Source organism: Rhincodon typus, chromosome 3 (genome assembly GCF_021869965.1).
Source record: "Rhincodon typus isolate 14 chromosome 3, sRhiTyp1.1, whole genome shotgun sequence".
Lineage (NCBI taxonomy): Eukaryota > Metazoa > Chordata > Chondrichthyes > Orectolobiformes > Rhincodontidae > Rhincodon > Rhincodon typus.
In genome coordinates this window covers 95,526,418-95,546,343 of record NC_063334.1, presented here as the reverse complement: position 1 = coordinate 95,546,343, position 19,926 = coordinate 95,526,418, and the positions used below count along the sequence as shown (strand labels likewise).

The following is a 19,926-nucleotide window of genomic DNA, read 5'->3' as shown; positions in this document are numbered from 1 at the left end:
TGATGGAAGTTTAGGCCATCAATATTGTCTAAAGTTCATGCCATCAGATCCAGATCAAAATCATAAAATTCTTTCCACAGTTCAAGGAAAAGAAACTGAAAGGAGTTAGTCAAGTAGAAAATTAAAGAGTTAAGATAGCAGTGATATTTCTTTGGGATTGAGTCACTGTAAGGGATAGTGGTGTGAAGTAGGTTGAAATTTTGTTTTGATATTTGTATCTGACATTCCCTCTAAGCTGCACGGCTGCTCAGAGGGTCCACACAAGATGCATGGTTCCAGAAGTCTTTGCTACCAAATACTTCAGAGATCTACACAGTGGCAGAAAAAAGTTGGAGGGAGTGTAGTTTGTATTAAGTTCTTTCTACCTAGAAATATATTTTACAGAAATAACATACATGGCTTGTATTTCTTGTGTACCATCGAAATGAACAATAACACTTTTGAAATACACCTACACAAAAAGTAGCTGCCTGAAAACTGCATAGCATTTAAAACCTCTAGCATATGGTCATCGATATGCAAATCAAGATGCTGTATGTTCAGTTGGTCAATTTAGTGAGCTATTTACTGAATACATTATTGAATTACTGATTTATGAGTTGTTCTCATGAAGTGAACTCAAACATTACAAATGGATATTTCTGTTCCTGCAGCATACATGCAACATTTTATCAAAGTGGTATAGTATCCAGAAGAATGAAACTTTTATTTAAATCACCAAAAACTGTCTATAATTAGATTTGTGCCTTGCATGATTTACTTACAACTGAATCAGCATCTGGAGATTCCCTGTGGAAGGAACAAAAAAAAGTAACCGTTCCAAATATTTGAATCAAAAACAAAAAAAAAAAGTATTTCAAACAATCTAGCAACATTTGCAATATTGTTAGAAAGTATATTCATACTTCGTGAATGTCACGTGTTACTTTTCTCTCAATTTTAAGAAAAGTGTGTAGGGGCAGCAGAGTGGCTCAGTGGTTAGCACTACTACCCACATTCGATTCCAGCCTCAGGTGACTGTCTGTGGAGTTTGCGTACGTTTCCTCCAGGGCTCCAGTTTCCTCCCACAGTCTGCAGATGTGATGGTAAGGTGGATTGGCCATGATAAATTGCGCATAGTGTCCAGGGATGTGCAAGCGAGGTGGATCATCCATCAGAAATACAGGGTTACAGGGATAGGGTCTGGGTGGGATACTGTTTGGACGGTTGGTGTGGACTCAATGGGCTGAATGGCCTGCTTCCACACTATAGAGTTTGTGATTTTTTTTATCTGTACTATTTATAAAACATATTTCATACATAAAGGATTTACATTTCTAAAATCTTTTGAGAAAGGAAAAGGAAGGAACTGGATTTCAATCCACAGATATTACAATAATTGGAGGACTGCATTGAGAAAGACAATAGAACAAACAAAACATTTAAACTGATCATGCATGACTTTCATTGAGATGATGCAAAAGCTATAGTTTAATAAGAAATGTGATAATTATATAATAAATGAGTTGTTAGCCAAGTATTCCATTAAACAGCTATGACTGCATAAAACTATAAGTGAAAATTCACCGAAACCAAGACAGAATTATTGCTTTGGATTCACTTCCAGATATCATCCCATTCCACAGTTTTTTTGTTTAGATGGCATTGCAAGCCAGGTATATTACAGTAAAGCTGTTAAGTATACGCAACATTAGAAAAGGCCCACAAATCAAACATCACAAAAGATGAAAATTCTAAAGCAGATGATTGAATAAATTACAAGGAACAAAATGATGTAATGTCAAGCATGGGGTTAAAAATTCAGATTATCAAAGGGAAGAAAGACTGAGGAAATAAGAACTTGCAGAGCTTGGTGGACAATTTCCTATCGCCTCTCTTCTACAACAGGCCTGGATCAGTTTTAAGAGTCCTTACAAGACAAAATTTGAATGCCAGCTGTAATTAGGATCTGTTCTCATTCACTATAAGTGCCTTATCCCCTTCTAGTACGTCCTACAAAGCCAATGGTGACAAAATAAATCTTTTACAGATTTACTGAGGCAAATAGGTCAAGGAGACCCAAGTTTAAAACAGTCTTCCCAAGGTAGCTTAACAAATTTATCTTTAAAGCTGTTATTTGCTATTCCCTCATGCCAGGAGTTGTGGAAATTCCAGGGAATAACAGTGACATAAAAGGGACTCTAATTAACATCACAAGTGACAAAATTCCAGAAACCTCTTTCTTTGTAGAAGCTTGAAGTGGTGAAAAACAATAATACCACAGAATGTATGACTTTCAGCTAAAAAGAAACTCTTAAAAATATATCATTAGAACATCCTTATAAACACTGCATAACCTCAAGAATATGAAGTATCTATATCTTCTGAACATTTGATTGTACCATTAAAATAAAAACTCACATTGAATCTGTATCTTTTTCTTTTTTTATCCGTCCTGGTATTCCAAAAGGTTTTCTTTTGATCTTTTTCACCCCTGCATCACAAATAATGCTTAACAATCAACAATTTTAATTAAAATGACATCGAATCTTGCAAAAAGAAACACACTTCTTTAATTATCTGGGAATACAGTTGGACCTCCAAAATCAAATTGCTCATTAGTTATTAAACAATTATTTAATGTTTTCTCTGAATTACATAAGCATTTTAAAACTGTTCTATATCTCTATTATAGTATAATTTCTCACGTCTCAAATGCAGAGAGGTGGCTTTCCACGTTGCTAGAGCCATGCTGGATTGTCTGAAGAGGAAGGATGAATAAATGGAGGAGAAAAGAGAATGAAGAAGGTGAGCACACATATGAAATGAATGGGAAGGGGAGAAAGAGAGGGAAGAATTGTACTTTTTTCTTGCAGGTGTGGGGGGCAAGATGGTACAGGGGAGAAAACAGAAAAGGAATAAATATAGGCGGGAAAGAAAGTTAAATCTCAGTGGTAGGAAGAGGGGAGAAAGTGGTAATTGAAAAGGAAGGACAGGATGCAGTATGTTAGAGAGATCTGCAAGGTGGTAACAAAAGAGAAAGAAAGGAGAATGAGAAAGATTTTTTTGAAAACTTAAAACCACCCTTCCTTCTGGATTCTTGCCAATGAACAGTTTCTTTCTCCCCTACTATTTTATTTGTCTTGTTACTGTTTGGTTTCTCCTTTGATATGGAGGACATGCACAAGTGTGAAACTCCGGTGAGCAGAAATTAGAACAGAGGCAATTAAATATGCTGTGTGCAGCATGCTATGTAGAAATCAATAAAGAAAAGGGACTGTAGAAATAAGAGCAAAAAGGGCTTAGTCTTGGCAGTACGGGTTTAGAAGGAAGTCTGTAACTCGGAGGAGTGAGATGAATTGTTGCTGTTAGGATATTGAAAGACAACCTGGGAAACATCAAATCCTATTATGAATCATAAGCAAGATTACTGAACTGTATATATTTATTAGCAGCAGAAAATTTACCTTCTAGAGCATTTGTTACATTACATTCTTCAAATTCAACAGGTCCTAAAATTAAGAAAACAAATCATGAAGCTTCAAAATTGAGTTACCTTCAAAATTCATCACACAGTTTTGTAAACAGAATGTTTCAATTTAGTCAAAATACTTCTTAGTTTTGTGTATTGGAAATTAAAGTTTTGAATGGATAAAATGTATTTTCAAAGAGATCAGATGAAATTATACAGCTGAACGTCCTGCGCTTTGCTTCCACAATGTGTTCCCTCAGTAATTGGTCTCCATTCCTTTGTGTTGCCCTCTGGACTTCTCAGAGAAAACTTTCAAGCTTATTCTTCTCAGGTAGGAATAATGCAAAGGCAACATTTGCTTCATTTTCCTGCTCCCATTATTAGGCAGTAACACAGCTGAGCACCCAGAGGAGTAGACCTTACATTTTTTCAACTAGCTTACCTCAAGACAGCAAATGGCTGTTAAGAGTCAGCCACGTTGCTGTGGATCTGGGGTCACATGTAGGCCAGACCAGGTAAGGACAGCAGATTTCCTCCACTGAAGGACTTTAGCAATTGCAGGCGTTGGGACCATTATATTTAGAGAAGGTTGAAAGGAGGTTTGATGCAGGTATTTAAATTTATGTAAGGTCTGAACAGTGTAGATTGGAAGAAACGGTTTCCACTCATTGAAGGATGGAGAATCAGAGGGCAGAAATTTAAAGTAATGAGCTAAAGAAGCAATTGCTCATGAGAAAAACCTCTCTCTTGCAGCAAGTGATTAGGATCTAGAATGCACTGCCTGAGTGTGGCAGTGACAGATTTAACTGAGGCTTTCGAAGATAATTGGAACATTATCTGAAAAGGAACAAAATGCAGGGCAGTGGAGTGGCACTAGGTGAACAGTTTCTTTACCGAAACAGCAAAGACGCTGCAATCATTCTGATTCTGTAGAGTGCAGTATATCTATCTGGAAAATAGTATTAGAAAGGAATAAAACTAACCAGTTGAATCTTCCGAAATATTGTAGCTGGTAAAGGGTTAAAAAAGACCCACTATTTTTGCTTGAATACAGTTTCCAAAATTATTGCCCTATGTTACTGAGCTGTGCTGCTTTTTTTGTCTTAGCAACATCTTCTGGTATTGTTAAAAAGCTTTAAAGAATAAACTTTGATGATCTTAAACTTGAATAAGGAATAAGTTAAAGCAGGACCATACGCATCAATTGGAAATCTTATTTTTTCATTAGGAGTGGGATTGAAAAGTAAGAATGCATCTCTATGACTGTAAAATGAAGCTCTCAGTAAAAATACACCATAGCTATTTTAACTAGAAATGTTCCTATTAGTTCCATCTTTGTTTTAAATCATTTAGTGTTATTTATGCTGAAACTGCCTCAAATTCAAAATTTATTGCACTGTGGGCACAACCAAAATTTTAAATTTAAATTTAATTTTAAGAATGTGATTGTTCAAAAACTATAAACTCACAACAGACCAAATTTTATAATGAGATGAGTTTTTGTGTCAAGAAATCGTGCATGAAAGGATAGTTTTTAAATTGCGTATGCTTCAAACATTGCTGGAAGCAACAAAGCCTTTGCGTGCCTGGCTGAGAGCCAGTTGACAACTCAGCTGGATGTGAGTGAACATTCTGACCCCCACCCCGTGCAGTGCATCACTTCTGAATTGTTTCCGCAGCAGAAAGTTTATTCAACCTCTCTCTTAAAAAGCACTGAACCGACCATCATTCTGCTGTTTTATCAAGGCAAAACAGGTTATTTTTCTGACAGCACTGAAGCCAGAGTGCAATCCTAATGAACAGCTTGATACAGAAGAATTTGAAATGTTTTAGCCTCAATTAATTCTGCTGTCAAAACAAATGGTAACCGTTGGTACTTAGACGTTGAGCTTGCTCACAAAAGGTCAAGTTTTGTATACAGAAAACACATCCAAGCAATTTCTAATTTGTGTTTGATGCCTTTCATCTCTAAAACAAAAAACAGAAAATTACAGCTTTAAGAAATAATGCAATAGCTGGAAATCAATAAGCACATATAGCCTTTTTACATTAGGACTCAGAAGCTAAGTAAAAAAATTAGAAACTCCAATATATAAATTGATATATGAAAGCAAAAATGCGATCAAAAAATACTTTTTCAACAGAACCACACTTTTTTTTTAAAAAAATACACAGGTCTTTGACTAGTGTGATGTGACAGGTATCCTATCTGTAAGAAACGGAAACAATTCCAGACACCCTACTAAACAGTAACAACCTTATGCTGTAAATCATACACTTTTAGAATTGAATTTTTCACTTTTCACTCGATGTAATAAAACAAACTATTATCTTGAACATGACCAAACAGGTGTGACAAAATTAAGATTAAAATACAGATATACAGGATCATAAAACAAATGTGTGCTAGGCACGCGCCCTTGATGCATTTATAAATAAAAAAACAGAAATTCCCAGAAACGTTTAGCAACTCTGACACCACCTGTGGAGGGAGCAAGGAAGTTAATGTTTGGAGTCCAATGACTCTTCTTCAGAACTATTTGTGGTGTAAATTAATAATCCCGACTCAAATGAAGGATGTTTGATCAACAAGATCACAAATAATACAAAAATTGCTGGTATGGTAAATAGCAATAAGATTTAGACAGACTGGTTAGATGGGCAGAACAGTGGCAGATGGAGTTTAATCTTGGAAAGTGTGACGTGATACATTTTGCAAGACTAACCAAGCAAGGGAGTACCGTCGAATGATAAAATCCTGGCAAGTACAGAGGATCAGAGGGACCTTGGTTTGCGTGTCCACAGGTCCTTGGTCGCAACCAGGGTTGTGGATAAGCAAGCATATGGGATGCTTGACTTCATTGGTTGAGGTATTGAACAAAAAAGCAGAGAAGTTATGATAGAGCTGTATAAAGTATTAGGCAACAGCTCGAGTATTCTGCACAATTCCGGTCATCATATTATAGGAAGGATGCGGTTGCACTGGAGAATGTGGAGAGGAGATTCATCATGATGCTGCCCAGGGCTGCAGCATTTCACCTCTGAAGAGAGATTAGGTAGGCTGGGGTTATTTTCCTTAGAGTATATATAGGGTGGGGGAGTTCAAAACTAGGGGACATATTTTTAAGGTGATAGGGGAAAGATTTAAAAAAGGACATGAGGAGCAACTCTTTTGTTTTTACACAGAGAGTATTCGCATGTGGAATGAACTGCCAGAGGAAGTGCTGGATGCAGGTACTGTTAAAACAGTAAAAGACATTTGGATAAGTTCATGAATAGGAAAGGTTTGGAGCGATACAGGCCAAGCGCAAGCAGGTGGGACTAGTTTAGTTTGAAAACATGGACTGGTTGGACTGAAGGTTCCAGAGAAGATTCACTGGGCTGATCCCAAATGTGCTTTAGGAGGAGCAGTTGAGTGAGTTGGACCAGTACATATTGTAGTTCAGAAAACTGAAAGGTGACCTCTATGAAACATGCAATATTTTTAGAGGACTTGAAAAGGGTAGATGTATAAAGATGGTTTCCCCTTTTGAGAGAGTCTGGGACCACAGGGCATAATTCTCCTCTGAGGGTAGTCAATTTGTGGAATTATTTATTGCAGAGAGCTATATAGCTGGGTCATTGAGTATATTTAAGGCTGAAATAGATAGATTTTTAAATCAGGGAATCAAGGGTTATGGGGAAAAGGCAGGAAATGGAGTTGAAGACTATCAGATAAACCAGATCCCATTGCATGGTGGAATAGATGCATTGACCTGAAAGGTCTACTTCTGCCCCTACATTTACGGTCTAAGAAACACACCATTCTGTCTTGAAACCATCTTTTCACTCCTTCACTGTTGCCAGGTCAATATCTTAAAACTCCCTGCCTAACTGCATTGTGGTGTGCCTACATCCTACGGACTACAGCAGTTCAGAAAGATAGCTAATCACCACCTTCTTCAGGACAGTTAGGACCAGTGATGCTCGCTTCCCAAAAATAATTTTTAAAAAGTCTCTAATTTGGGAATGGTCCACAGCTTCAGGATCAAGTCCCACTTGAGGACTTGAGCGCAAAATCAAAGGTAGCACTCCACTGCAGTAGTGAGGATGGGAATGCTCACAATAACATCTTGCAGATGCGACATTAAGTTGACCCCCAATTACCTTGTTAGTTAGATGTAAAATGTACTTTAGCACTATTTTGAAGAACAGTGGGCAGATGGTCCTCGGTGCACTGGTCCATACTTATTTACCCCTCAGTTGACATCACAAAAAAAAATCATCCAGTCATTATCACGCTGCTTTTTGTAAGAGTTTGCAGTGTGTAAGTTTGGCTAACATATTTGCAACATCACAATTTCTTTGCATCACAACAATGATCATACTTTAAAATCACTACAATGGCTGTAGAGCACATTGAGACAATCCGATAGTCACGAAAAGTTCTACAATGAGTAGAAACCTTTCTTTCTTTCACAATATACAGTTCAATTTTTAACCATGTAACTGCATCGAGTCTGAAGGTATGCTTGTATGATTTTCTGCAGCATATTTAAGGTCTTTTTGTTCTACAAGAAATGATTTCATCAGCATTGCAGTTTACTGAATTTTCACCATGTAAGTGCATCAAGTCTGCAGGTATGCTTGCATGATATCCTGCAGCATTTTTAAGGCCTTTTTATTCTGTACAGTTCAATGGATCACAAATGCAAACATTTCCTCCGCTGAGCAAGAGATCAGCACTTACTTTTGGTGAGACCACATATGGAGTAACGTGAACAGTGTACAGATTTGGTCTCCTTCATTTAGGAAGGATACAACAGCATTAGAAGCAGTTCAGTGAAGGTTCACTCAACTGTTTCCCAGGATGAAGGGGCTATCTAATGAGGAAATGCTGCGCAGGAAAAGCACAGCAGGTCAGACGGCATCGAGGAGCAGGGAAATGAATGTTTCAGATCGAAACCCTTTGTCAGTCCTGACAAAGGGTTTTGGCCCGAAACACTGACGTCCCTGCTCCTCGGATGCCATGTGACCTGCTGTGCTTTTCCAGCTCCACATTTATGGACTCTAGCCTCCAGCATCTTCAGTCCTTACTGTCTCTGAAATGCTGCTCAGGTTGGGCATGTATCCACTAGAACTCAAAAGAATGAGATATGATCTTACTAAAACATATGGTATCCAAAGGGAAATGGCCTGATAGTGAGAAGATGTTTCCCTTGTGGGAGACACTAAAACCAGGTAGGACAGTTTAACACAAAAAGCTGAAGGTAAAATCAGCACCATAATGAGTACACAGTAATACAAATAAAAATTGTTCCACTGTTTTAATCTCAGTCAGGAAAATAAAACAAACTCATTAACATATACGACAATATTGTGTCTTACCAGGTCTGTCTTTGCCAGTGCCTTTTGTTTCAGCAAACTTCTGTATCAAGCTCTCAACTGTAGTGCTCTCCATGTTCTGTACTAACTCATCATGCACCTAAAAATCGAGGATTTATTTTAATGAATAAATTTATTGAAATTCTGAAACTGACCTTAATAATGTTTTTCTTTAATTGTACTTATTAATATGTTATCATTTTCAAGGGAATTATTTACTCCTCCTCCCTCAAACAGGTGGTGGTGAGTCTTCCACTGTAATCTGTGCGGTGTGGGACTCCCACAATACTGTTGTGACTTGGAGATGAACTTAGTTGTGTCTGCTGCCCTTGTCTTTCTAGGTTAATAGAGATTAGGGATTTTGGAAGGATTCATGAATAAATCTTGGTTAATTGCAATGGTATATCTTATGAGCAGTAGTGGAGGGGTTAAACACAAGGTTGTGGTTCAGAGTTCCCTCTAATTTTATTTTCCTCCTGCACAGGCTTCTGAGGTTTGTGCATGGCACTTACTTCTAGAATTGGAAGACAATGCTGCAATCTATGTCAAAATGCCAATTGCCAAGCACAAAACTTGCTCAGCTTAGAGGGAACCTTGTCCTGGATGGTATGCTAATCAGGTGGACTGTTTTGTTATGAACAGTATTAAACTTCCTGAGTGTTGTTAAAAGCCATGCCCATTCAGGCAAGCACAGACTATTCTAGCACATTTATAACTATGCCTTGTTGATAGTAAGGATTTGAGCAACCAAGAGTAAATTACTTGCCACAGAATACTAAACCTTTGATCTGCTCTTGAAGCCATAACATTTGTATACCTGGTCCAGTTGGGTTTCTGAACATTGGGGACGCCTCAGGATGCTAACAATAGGAGATTTTGTAATGGTAATATCATCGCATGTCAAGTGGAAATGGTTAAAATCACTCATGTTGGACAGGATTATTGCCTCACATTTGTGGGTCCACACTTTATCAATGTTCTTAGAAAGTCTTGCTGCGATGTCCAGAGGTGAAGACGATTGGCCTCAGATAACCTCAACTTTGTTTTGAAATTTGTGCTAAGTATTTGAAGGCTTTTCTACTAAATTCCATCAACTTCAGTTTTACTAAAACCTCTTTGCTGCTGCACTCGGTGAAGTGATTTTTTGTAGTCAAGGCACATTGACTTCATTTCTGGCATTCAGCTCTTTTGTCCATATTTGGATCAATGCTGTAATGAGATGTAACGTTGCATAATCCTCATAGAACTCAAACTGTACATCAGGCAGCACCTTATTGGTGAATAATTCCTCCTTTTAGACATTGACACTTTTCATCACTTTGCTATAAATTGGGAGTTGGTTGGCTGGTCTAACAATTACCCAGATGGAACTTGTCCCTCTAGTGGGCAGGACATTCCTTGGAACTTCATGTATCGTTAGGTAGATGTATCGTATAGGGACAGCTTAGCCAGAGATACAACTAGTTCTGGAGCATGTCTTCAGCACTACAGCTGTGATATGGCTGCAGGCCATGACTTTTGCAACATTCAGTTTGGTCAAACATTTCAACATATAGATTGAACCGAATTGAAAACTTGTATCTATGGTGCTAGGCACTCGGGAGGTGGTGGTCATCCACTCGGCACTTTCAGCTGAACATAACTGATTGTTTCAGCATCATCTTTTGCATTCATATTGGGCTCTACCATCATCAACGATGGAGACTTTCCCAAAGCCCACTACTTGTCTTAGACATTTAATAGTCCCACCATTCATGATTGGATTTGGCAGGACTGTAGAACTTTGAACTGATCAACTGGTTATGAACTCACTTATCTCTGTAAAATACTGCATCTGTTGTTTAGCTGTTTTTTAAGATGTTTGTTTACAGGATGTGGGTCCTGCTGGCTAGACCAGCATTTATTGCCCATTTATTCCAAATTACCCTGGAGAACATGGCAAGATGGCAATGAGATTCAGTTTGAACAATTGAGCCGGAAAAGATTATGGATAATGCAAGCTTTCAGAAAGCACACATGACCACCAGATATCTTCAAAAACTAAGTATAATGTTAGATAGTTACAATACTGACTATCCAGCTTTCACTGGACTGGACCATGACTGTAAGAGTGGCTTTGACAGCTTCCAATAACTAGAATGTTAATTACCACATTAGCCTCCACTATATTATCTTACGGACCTGTCACTTTCCAAATTTGTTTACAACATTGAAAGGATTCAGAAGCTAGCAGCAGTACTGCATCTTGCGTAGCTGCAGTTGCTACAATTTATCTGTTGAATGAAGCCTGATCAATGGATTTTTCAAAAAAAGTTGTTCCATACTTTCTTGCAAATCATGTTTTGAATGATGCCATATTTAAAATGCTTTGTAATTTAGCTTCACTGCTAACATACCTGACCAATCTGTACGTGAGTCTCTTCTATCGATTGTGCAAAAGAACTCAATATTTCTTTCATGTGCCTAAGATGAGCTTCTTCAATTTCCTGAAATTTCTAAAGAGCAAACAAAAACCACAACAATGTTTAAAATAAAATGAAATTCTATGTTCTAAATCTAAATAAAAAGCAAAAAATTTTATATAAAAGACTGAAATACAAAATAAATATGCATTTAATTGGTCAGTGTGAGAGATGCTGCTATTAGAGACTGAAAGCAAATAGAAAATAGGTCACATGTAAAAATCCAAAATGGAACAAGTTTAATAAGTTAGTAGGCCCAGTTTAAACAAAAAAAAGTCAAAAGGCAAATAAAATCAGGACTCTGAAAAATCTAGGTCATTTTGTGTTATTAAGCCTCCAGTTATATTACTTAGAGAATCCAGAAACTTGGAGAACGAAGTGTTAAATAGTGAACAGCTAGGGACCAAACCCATTTGTCATAATTGCTCTTCAAACAAAAGATTTCATATTTTGTTTACACTCCATATAAAGAACCTAAATGACTTGGCAAGCAATTGCTTATGATCAGCGGAAAAGAATTGTTGGTGGTCTTACGAGCTTTGAAGATGTATTATCACCCAATATGAGAACCATTCCCATAGCAAATACAAAGTAACAAGCAGTCGTTCTTTTTACAGCAAAATTCTAAATCATGATGCTGATTAAAAATTTCTATTCATAATGCAGATGTAATACTTTTTTAAAAAACATTTACACCATCACTCACCAACGTCTATCCTATCTCTTACATACCTTCTAAAAGCCCGTATGTAAGCTTCAGAAACAAAAAAAGAAAAAAAGAAGATTTTATCCTGGTAACCATTCACACTGCCCTTTTAAGAGCAGTATTCCTTCCCTAATGGTAGGTTTGTTAATATGATCAATCCAACACCAATGACTTACATTTTAAATATAATTTTAAGGTGACATTGATACCATGGGTGCGGACAAGTCCTTTCGCTTTGAGGTTATACTCAAATACTACAAAGACCAATATGATGACAATCAATCACTTTCCTATACTGGAAGACAGATGCAAAAAATTTATGCACAATACAACTCATGCCCTGAGTCTAATGCATTAAACAAGCCTTGTTCAGCACAGAATTGAGAGTTTATACTGATGCTTAGTTCAGGAAATGGAAATATTTGCATTGTAGCGAGAGGATTCATTTTTAATTGTGGCCTTAAAGAAGGTCATTACAACATATAGATGTTCATACTTTTTCCATAATCCCAGCATTCCATGCTGTCTCCTGTTTTCCTGTTCCTCCTGAAAGCAGCAAATTATAAGGCCATGACCTCAAATGCGAGGGCAATTGATAGTTCTTGTCCAAGTATTTTCATATGTGAGCCTAGGCGCTGAGTTTCTGATTGTTCAGACTTAGCGGCAAGTGAAACTCAATCTTCATTCAAGAAGTGATAGTGTAATTCATTCTGGCCCACATTGATTATGTTGACATGTGTTTAACTCAGTAACTCTGATGAGGGACAAGTTAGGTAAGAGAACAAATAAAAGCCAGAGAAGGGTCTAACATATTCTTATTAGAATATAAGAACCAGGAGCAGGAATGGGCAATTCAACCCCTGGAGCCTGCTCCGCCATTTAATACGATCATGGCTGATCTCATTTTGGCCTCAAATCCACTTTCCTGCATGCTCGCCATAACCCTTTAATTTGTCTATCTCCTCCTTAAATTTATTCAGTTTCCTAGTGGGCAATGCATTGCAGGGTAGTGAATTCCACAGATTCATGATCCTTTGATAGAAGTAATTCCTTCTCATCTGTTTAAAATCTGCCACTCATGAACCATGACCTTTCATTCTAGATTGCCCCACAAGGAGAAACATCTGCTCTATGTCTACTTTGTCAATTCCCCTTACCATCCTGTATACCTCAATTAGATCTTCTGACATTTCTTCTAAACTCTTGTGGGTATAGGCCGATATTGCTCAATTTCTCCTGATAAGACAACCCCCTTATCTTTGGAATTAATCTAGTGAACCTGCTCTGAACTACCTCCAATATAACTACATTCTTACTCAAAAGAGGGGACCAGAACAAGATTCTAGGTGCAATCTCACTAAAGCCTTGTACAGTTGCAGCAACATTTCCATGATTTTATACTTCATTCTTTGAGCATTTAATGCCAAAATTCCATTTGCCATCCTTATTACCTGCTATACCTGCAAACTAGTTTCTTGCAATGAGGACACCAGATCCCTCTGCTCCAAAGCATTCTGAAGTTTCTCTTCACTTAATAAGTTGCCTTTTTATTCTTCTTACAAAATGGATAATGTCACACTGAGCCACATTGCGCTCCATCTACCAAATTTTAGCCAATTCACCGATCCTATCCATATGCGAGGGGGCAGCATGGTGGCAATGTGGTTAGCATTGCTGCCTCACAGCACCAGGGACCCAGGGACACTAACCTTGGGCGACTGTGTGTGGAATTTGTACATTCTCCTTGAGTCTGTGTGGGTTTCCACTAGGTGTTCTGGTTTCCTCCCACAGTCCAAAGATGTGTACGTTAGGTGGATTGGCCATGCCGAATTGCCCCATAGCATCCAGGGATGTGCAGGTTAGGTGGGTTAGCCAGGTTAGCCATGGTAAATGAGGGGTTATGGGAACAGGGTAGGGCTCTGGGGGGGGATGCTCTTCAGAGGCCAAATGGCCTCTTTCAACAGTGTTTAATTTCCACGATTCTTCTGCGATATCCATTTGTAAATTTCTTATTTCTTCATTGCCATTTATTCGCCCACCTATTTTAGTGTCATCTGCAAACTTGGTTCATTTGTCATGATGTGGAAGTGCCGGTGTTGGACTGGGGTGGACAAAGTCAGAAATCACACGACATCAGGTTATAGGCCAATAGGTTTAGTTGAAAACACAAGCTTTCAGAACCTCAGTCCTCCGTCAGGTGTTAGTGAGAGGCATAATCAGACACAGAATTTAAGTAAAAGATCAAAAGGTCACACACCTGATGAGGATCTACTAAATGAACCCTAGATGCTATTAAACCTTTCATCAGTTAGAAAGTTTTAATTGATTAATATGTACATGTAAATCCCTGAATTCCTTTCAAGTCATGGTCCTGCGAGAGCTAAAGGCTTTATCAGAGTAAAGACAAGGTGACATTTTAGGTCTGACAATGCATGTTAGGTGTGAGGCCTTGTTTAGAATCTTGTATGTTTTAGTGCGGAGTCAGACTGGTTTCATCACTAATGTGTGCGTGTGCTGGAGAGAGAGAGAGTGGGCAACTCTGCATTGCTGTGTATCCAGAGGTCGGCCTTGGAGGACGTTTACCCAATTCAGCCTTGGATCTTTAAGTAAACGTCCTTCAAGGCCAACATCGGGATATGCAACAATGCAGAGTTGTCAAGCAGAGGCTGATATCCAAGTTCCGTACCCATAAGGATGGCTTCACCGTGATCTTGGGTTCATTTCGCACTACAAGTGGCCCCACCACCCTATAGATTCTCACACATGCACCCACTCACTCGCACTCTCTCTCTCTCTTTCTCTCCCCCGCAGACACGTCTTTTCTCTCTCTCGCTCTCTCTTTTCCCCACCCACCCCCACACGTGGTCTCTCTCTCTTTAGTAATGAAACCAGTCTGACTCCAAACTAAAACATACAAGATTCTAAACAAGGCCTCACACCTAACATGCATTGTTGGACCTGAAATTCCACCTCTTCTTTACACTGATAAAGGCTTTAGTTTTCTCAGGACCGTGACTTGAAAGGAATTCGGGGATTTATAAATACATAATAATCAATTAAAAACCTTCTAACTGATTAAAGATTTAACAGCATCTAGGGTTCATCCTCATCAATGGTGGGAACTTTTGATCTTTTACTTATAAATTCTGTGCCTGATACTTCCTCTCTCACCAACATCTGAAGGAGCACTGAAGCTTCGAAAGCTTCTGTTTTCAAATAAACCTGTTGGACTATAACCTGGTGTCGTGTGACTTTTGACTTTGGCTCATTTGTAAACAAATTTTCTGAAGGTGTAAAATCTTTTCAAAAAGTATACTAAACACCCAAATCAACGTAATTCGGAAACCAAAGATTAACTTAAAAAAAAAAAGTTTGGCTGAAAAAAAAATCAATGAAATTTTAATTGTTTTTGTACGCGTAACCCGAAAACTCCTTCAATGAACTATTACATAACAGAGCAATTCTCCTTCCAATATTCCCTTAGGTCACTGTCCCAATTCACGCATCAGAATACTATTTCCATGATCCTCATTTGCTTTGCTTGTTCTCAAAGACTAAACCATCAACACTTTCTCATCTTTTTATTCATGATTCCTGATCACAATTTGAAAGATATTTACTAGTCACCTCCCTGCCCACTTAATTTGAGGTTGTTAGGATGCTGCAATTCTGAGGAGTAGAGGAGGAATTCCTGGAGCATGTAGGAGATGGTTTTCCTCGATCAATATGTTGAGGAACCAACTAGAGGACAGGCCGCCCTAGACTGAAGTACCGGATAACGAGAAAGGAGTAATTGGCAAACTGGCCACGTGAGGTTTTGAGGAAGAGTTGGAGTCATACAGCATGGAAACAGGCCCTTCGTCCCACTAAATATACGCCAACCAACAAACACCAAACTACACTAATTCCATTTACCTGAATTTGGTCCATACCTTCTATGCCCTGGCATTTTAAGTACTCATCCAGATGCTTCTTAAATATTGCAAGAGTACCAGCCTCCACCACCCTCTCAGGCAGCAAGTTCCAATATCTATCACCTCCTGGGTGAAAAAAAACATTTTCCTCAGATATCCTCTAAACCACTTGCTTCTCACTTTAAACTTATGCCATGTGACCTTAAATACCTCTGCCATGGAGAAGAGATTTGCATGATCTACTATACGCTCTCATAACTTTGTATATCTCAATCAGATCCCTGCTTAGCCACTTCTGCACCAAGGAAAACAACACCATCCTATCTAGTCTCTCCTCAGAACTGAAATTTTTCATTCCAAGCAACATCCTGGTGAATCTCCAGTGCAATCACGCCCTTTCGATAGTGTGGTATCCATTAATAGCTATAAAGCTCTTTGGAACATTCTGGAGTTGTGATAAGCGCTATGTCAAAGCAAAGTCCTTGTTTCAAAATTGCCATTATTCTATCTCCCCTTCAAACTACCAATGCTTAATAACCATCCACTCTAACTTCCCCTTGGTCTCCAAATTTTCTTTCCTCTCCACTCACTCCCCAGCCCTGCGATCCGAGGCTGGTAGGATGGTGTCATTCTGATCCCACTAGCAGGTCAGGTACTATCAGTATGTAAATTTTACTGCAACAAGGCTTCTGCTGTGACAACTTCACTGTGTAGGATTTAAATTGACAACTTGTGCCGATGGAAACAAAGCAATTGCCTTCATAGAAATCTCTCCTACTATGAGCTTTTTCCTACATTCCAAAAGCTCTATCCTTTCCACAAATGCTCCTCTGTACCCCATTCCTGGCCTAATTCCTTTGCCCCTTTCATGGGAAATCTTAAGATGAAGATGACCCCATTTTTAAACAAGTGTTATTTAAATTTCTTAATTGATGTAACAAAAAGCTCCACTAGTTTTCCTGAGCTCTTCATTAGAGTTATAGAAAGTTACAGCACAAAAACAACATTCAGCCCAATTCACAGGCAAAGACAAACTATTAAGTCTAATGCCACTTTGGAGAACTAAGTGCACATTCAACTATTTTTCAAATGTGGTGAGTGTTTCTGCCTCTATCACCAAATCAGCCAGTCAGTGAGATCCAACAATCACCACTTGAAAGGACAGAAAAATCAACTTTCTTGAATCAGCTACAGCACTTAGTAACCATGCAGCTCATTATATAAATGGATTTACTGCTTCTCTCTTGATAAGTTGCTCATCAGGACAGTGTGCATGAACAGTCTGCAATTTCTCATCTATTAGTTTAAATGAGTGGAGAATCATATGTTGCACATGATTGTTCAATGTCTATATCAAAAGTTTGCAACTGGAAAATTTACTGTCATTTGAGCCTCCATTTTAACAGATATAACACTTGTATTTCTAGTGTGTAGACACACGCAGATATGAACAATCATATTCCTAACTGGACCCCATGTGACATGAGCTTCTTTATACATTAGATAACAAATCATCGAGTTCACACAAATTATTAGCCAGCATACAATACATACCCGAGCTGTTTCTGTCATTTTCTGCTCAAAATCAGTTCTGGCTGCAGCATATTTTTCCACATACAGTTTATAGGTTTCTGTAGCTTTTTTAGATTTCACAACTGCCTGAACACAACACAAAAGACAAAAAAAAAATGTATGAACTACTGAAACATTTATCAATCAAAACAGGGTATATGCATTCTTACAGAGCTAAACAATACACAAAATTTAAAGCAGGAGATAAAGTTGCCACAGTCATACAAGGCCATAGGGCTGCTCTCTCATTTCAGAGACAACTGGTGGGGGTTTAACCCGAGGGTCACCATGCCTCAGTTGAGGGGATAGGTTGAGAAGGAGAATCCTTCATGGTAACCTCAGTTGGTGTGGGAATTGAACCCACGCTGTTAGCATCAGCCTGCAGTGCAAACCAGCCATCCAGTAAGTAAAGCAGTAGAATATACAATTAGAAGTACTTTACTTTCTGCTTCAGTTTTAAACTGAACATACTGTTACTAATCTGCTAGGAATCTTTTCCCTTCTGTCACATCTCACCATTGCAAAACGCACATCAACATATTTATGCAGATTAACCTATCACCAATCAAGTATGACTGGTAAAATCTAGAGTCCATCTTGTATGCATCTTTAAAGTTCTTTGTCTCCTATAAAATCAGAATTTTCATCATTGCTAGTGGCTTTGTCTTTTGTTATGTGGCACACATATTACTCTGCTTGTTCAGCACAGTTTTCCACTGTCTTTGATTAAAGGATGGGACAGTCAGTTTGGTCACGATATTTCTGTTAAAACACACATTATAAATTGCTTTTTAAACATTTTAAACACTATTAGGTATAAATTCTAAAATCAAGACAAAATCCTATGTCACAACTCCTCGTCTAAGTGATATTAATATGTCACTTTTAAGTAGAGGCCTTGAACTATCTTGTTCTGGATTTAACTCCAGATCTCAGCATCAAGGAGAACTTTTTGTGCTAGTATGTACATACTCCTAATACTAGGAAATGAAGCTTGGCAAGTGGTTGAAGTTTCAGTGCGCGAGCAATTTGGGGTCAGTGACCATAACTCTAAGTTTCAAAGCCATTATGGAACGGGATAAGGATAGTGCAGAAGTTAAGTGTCTAAATTGGGGGAAGGCCAATTTACATATCATTAGACTAAAGAATTCAAAACCAGTAGCAAGTCCAGGGAACCCTGGATGCCAAGAGGTAAAGAGTTTGAGAAGAAAAAGCAGGAAACATATGCCAAGTACATTGCATTAAATCAAGGGAGGCCTTCAAATGTTAGGGAGTGTAGGAGCTCGTTTAAAAAGGAAAGTGGAGGGCAAAGAGGGGCCATGAAATATCTATGGCAGATGGAATCAAGGAAAACCCCGAGACTTTTTCTAAGTGGGTAGCATCGGTAAGTTGGGCCAAAAGGCCCGTTCCATACTGTAGACTTCTATGACTCTAAGTATATTACAAGTAAGAGGATTACCAGGGAAGAGGTGGAACCTATTAGAGGCAACTGTGCGTGGAGCCTGACGATGTAAGTGAGGTCTTAAACGAATACTTCTCATTTGTATTCACAGAGGAGAAAGACATTGCAGCCGGGGATATCAGTAAGGATGGTGAGGTTCTTGAACACATCAAGATTAATAAAGACGAAGTATTAGGTGTTTTAGCGAGCATAAAGGTGCATAAATCCCCAGAACCTTAGGAGCTGTATCCCAGGCTGCTATGGGAGGCAAGGGAGGAGGTTGCTGGGGCTCTCACAAATATATTTTATACTTTATTGGCCACTGGAGAAGGGCCAGATACTGGAGGGTAGCTAATGTGATTGCTTTATTCTAGAAGGGCAGCAGGAATAGGCCAGGTAATTACAGATCAGTTAGCATGTTGTCAGTGGTCAGGAAATTATTGGAAAAAATTCTGAAGGATGGGATTAAATCAATATTTGGAAAGGCAGTGATTGTTCAGGGTTAGTCAGCATGGATTTGTTAAGAGGGAGATCCTGTCTGATTAATGTGTGTTTTTTGGAAAGGTGAGTAAATATACTGATGAGGGAAGTGCAGTTGTAGTTGATATGGATTTCAGTAAGGCTTTTGACAAAGATCCCATGGCAGCCTTCCATGTGGGACCATGGCAAGGTGGCAAACTGGATTGAAAACTGGCTTACAAATAGGAGGCAAAAGGTAATGGTAGTGGATTGATTTTGCAACTGGAAGCCTGCGACCAGCAGAGTACTACAGGAATTGGAGCTGGAACCCTTGCTGTTTGTTACGTACGTTAATGATTTGGATGTGAATGTAGAAGGTTTAACTAGTAAGTTTGTAGATGACACGAAAATTGGGGTATTGTTGATAGAAAAGAATATCAGGCTACAACTGATCTTGATCAGCTGGTAAATGGGCACAGCATTATCGGGATTAAATTCCATCAGCCAGAGTGAGGTAATACATTTTAGGAGGTCTAATAAAGGAAAGATATATACAA

General features: G+C 38.5%; 1 protein-coding gene across 1 annotated transcript in view; it reads right to left on the bottom strand.

Annotated features, from left to right (window-relative positions):
* Window positions 1-19,926, bottom strand: part of fcho2 (FCH and mu domain containing endocytic adaptor 2) — a 154,328-nt gene that overhangs the window by 71,648 nt on the left and 62,754 nt on the right. The window contains exons 6-11 of the mRNA XM_048593807.1: window positions 17,452-17,556; window positions 11,212-11,310; window positions 8,819-8,915; window positions 3,447-3,491; window positions 2,401-2,473; window positions 765-789 (exon numbers count right to left, since the gene is read on the bottom strand). Of these exons, the coding sequence (XP_048449764.1) occupies window positions 765-789; window positions 2,401-2,473; window positions 3,447-3,491; window positions 8,819-8,915; window positions 11,212-11,310; window positions 17,452-17,556 (444 nt within the window). The remainder of the gene's footprint in view (window positions 1-764; window positions 790-2,400; window positions 2,474-3,446; window positions 3,492-8,818; window positions 8,916-11,211; window positions 11,311-17,451; window positions 17,557-19,926) is intronic.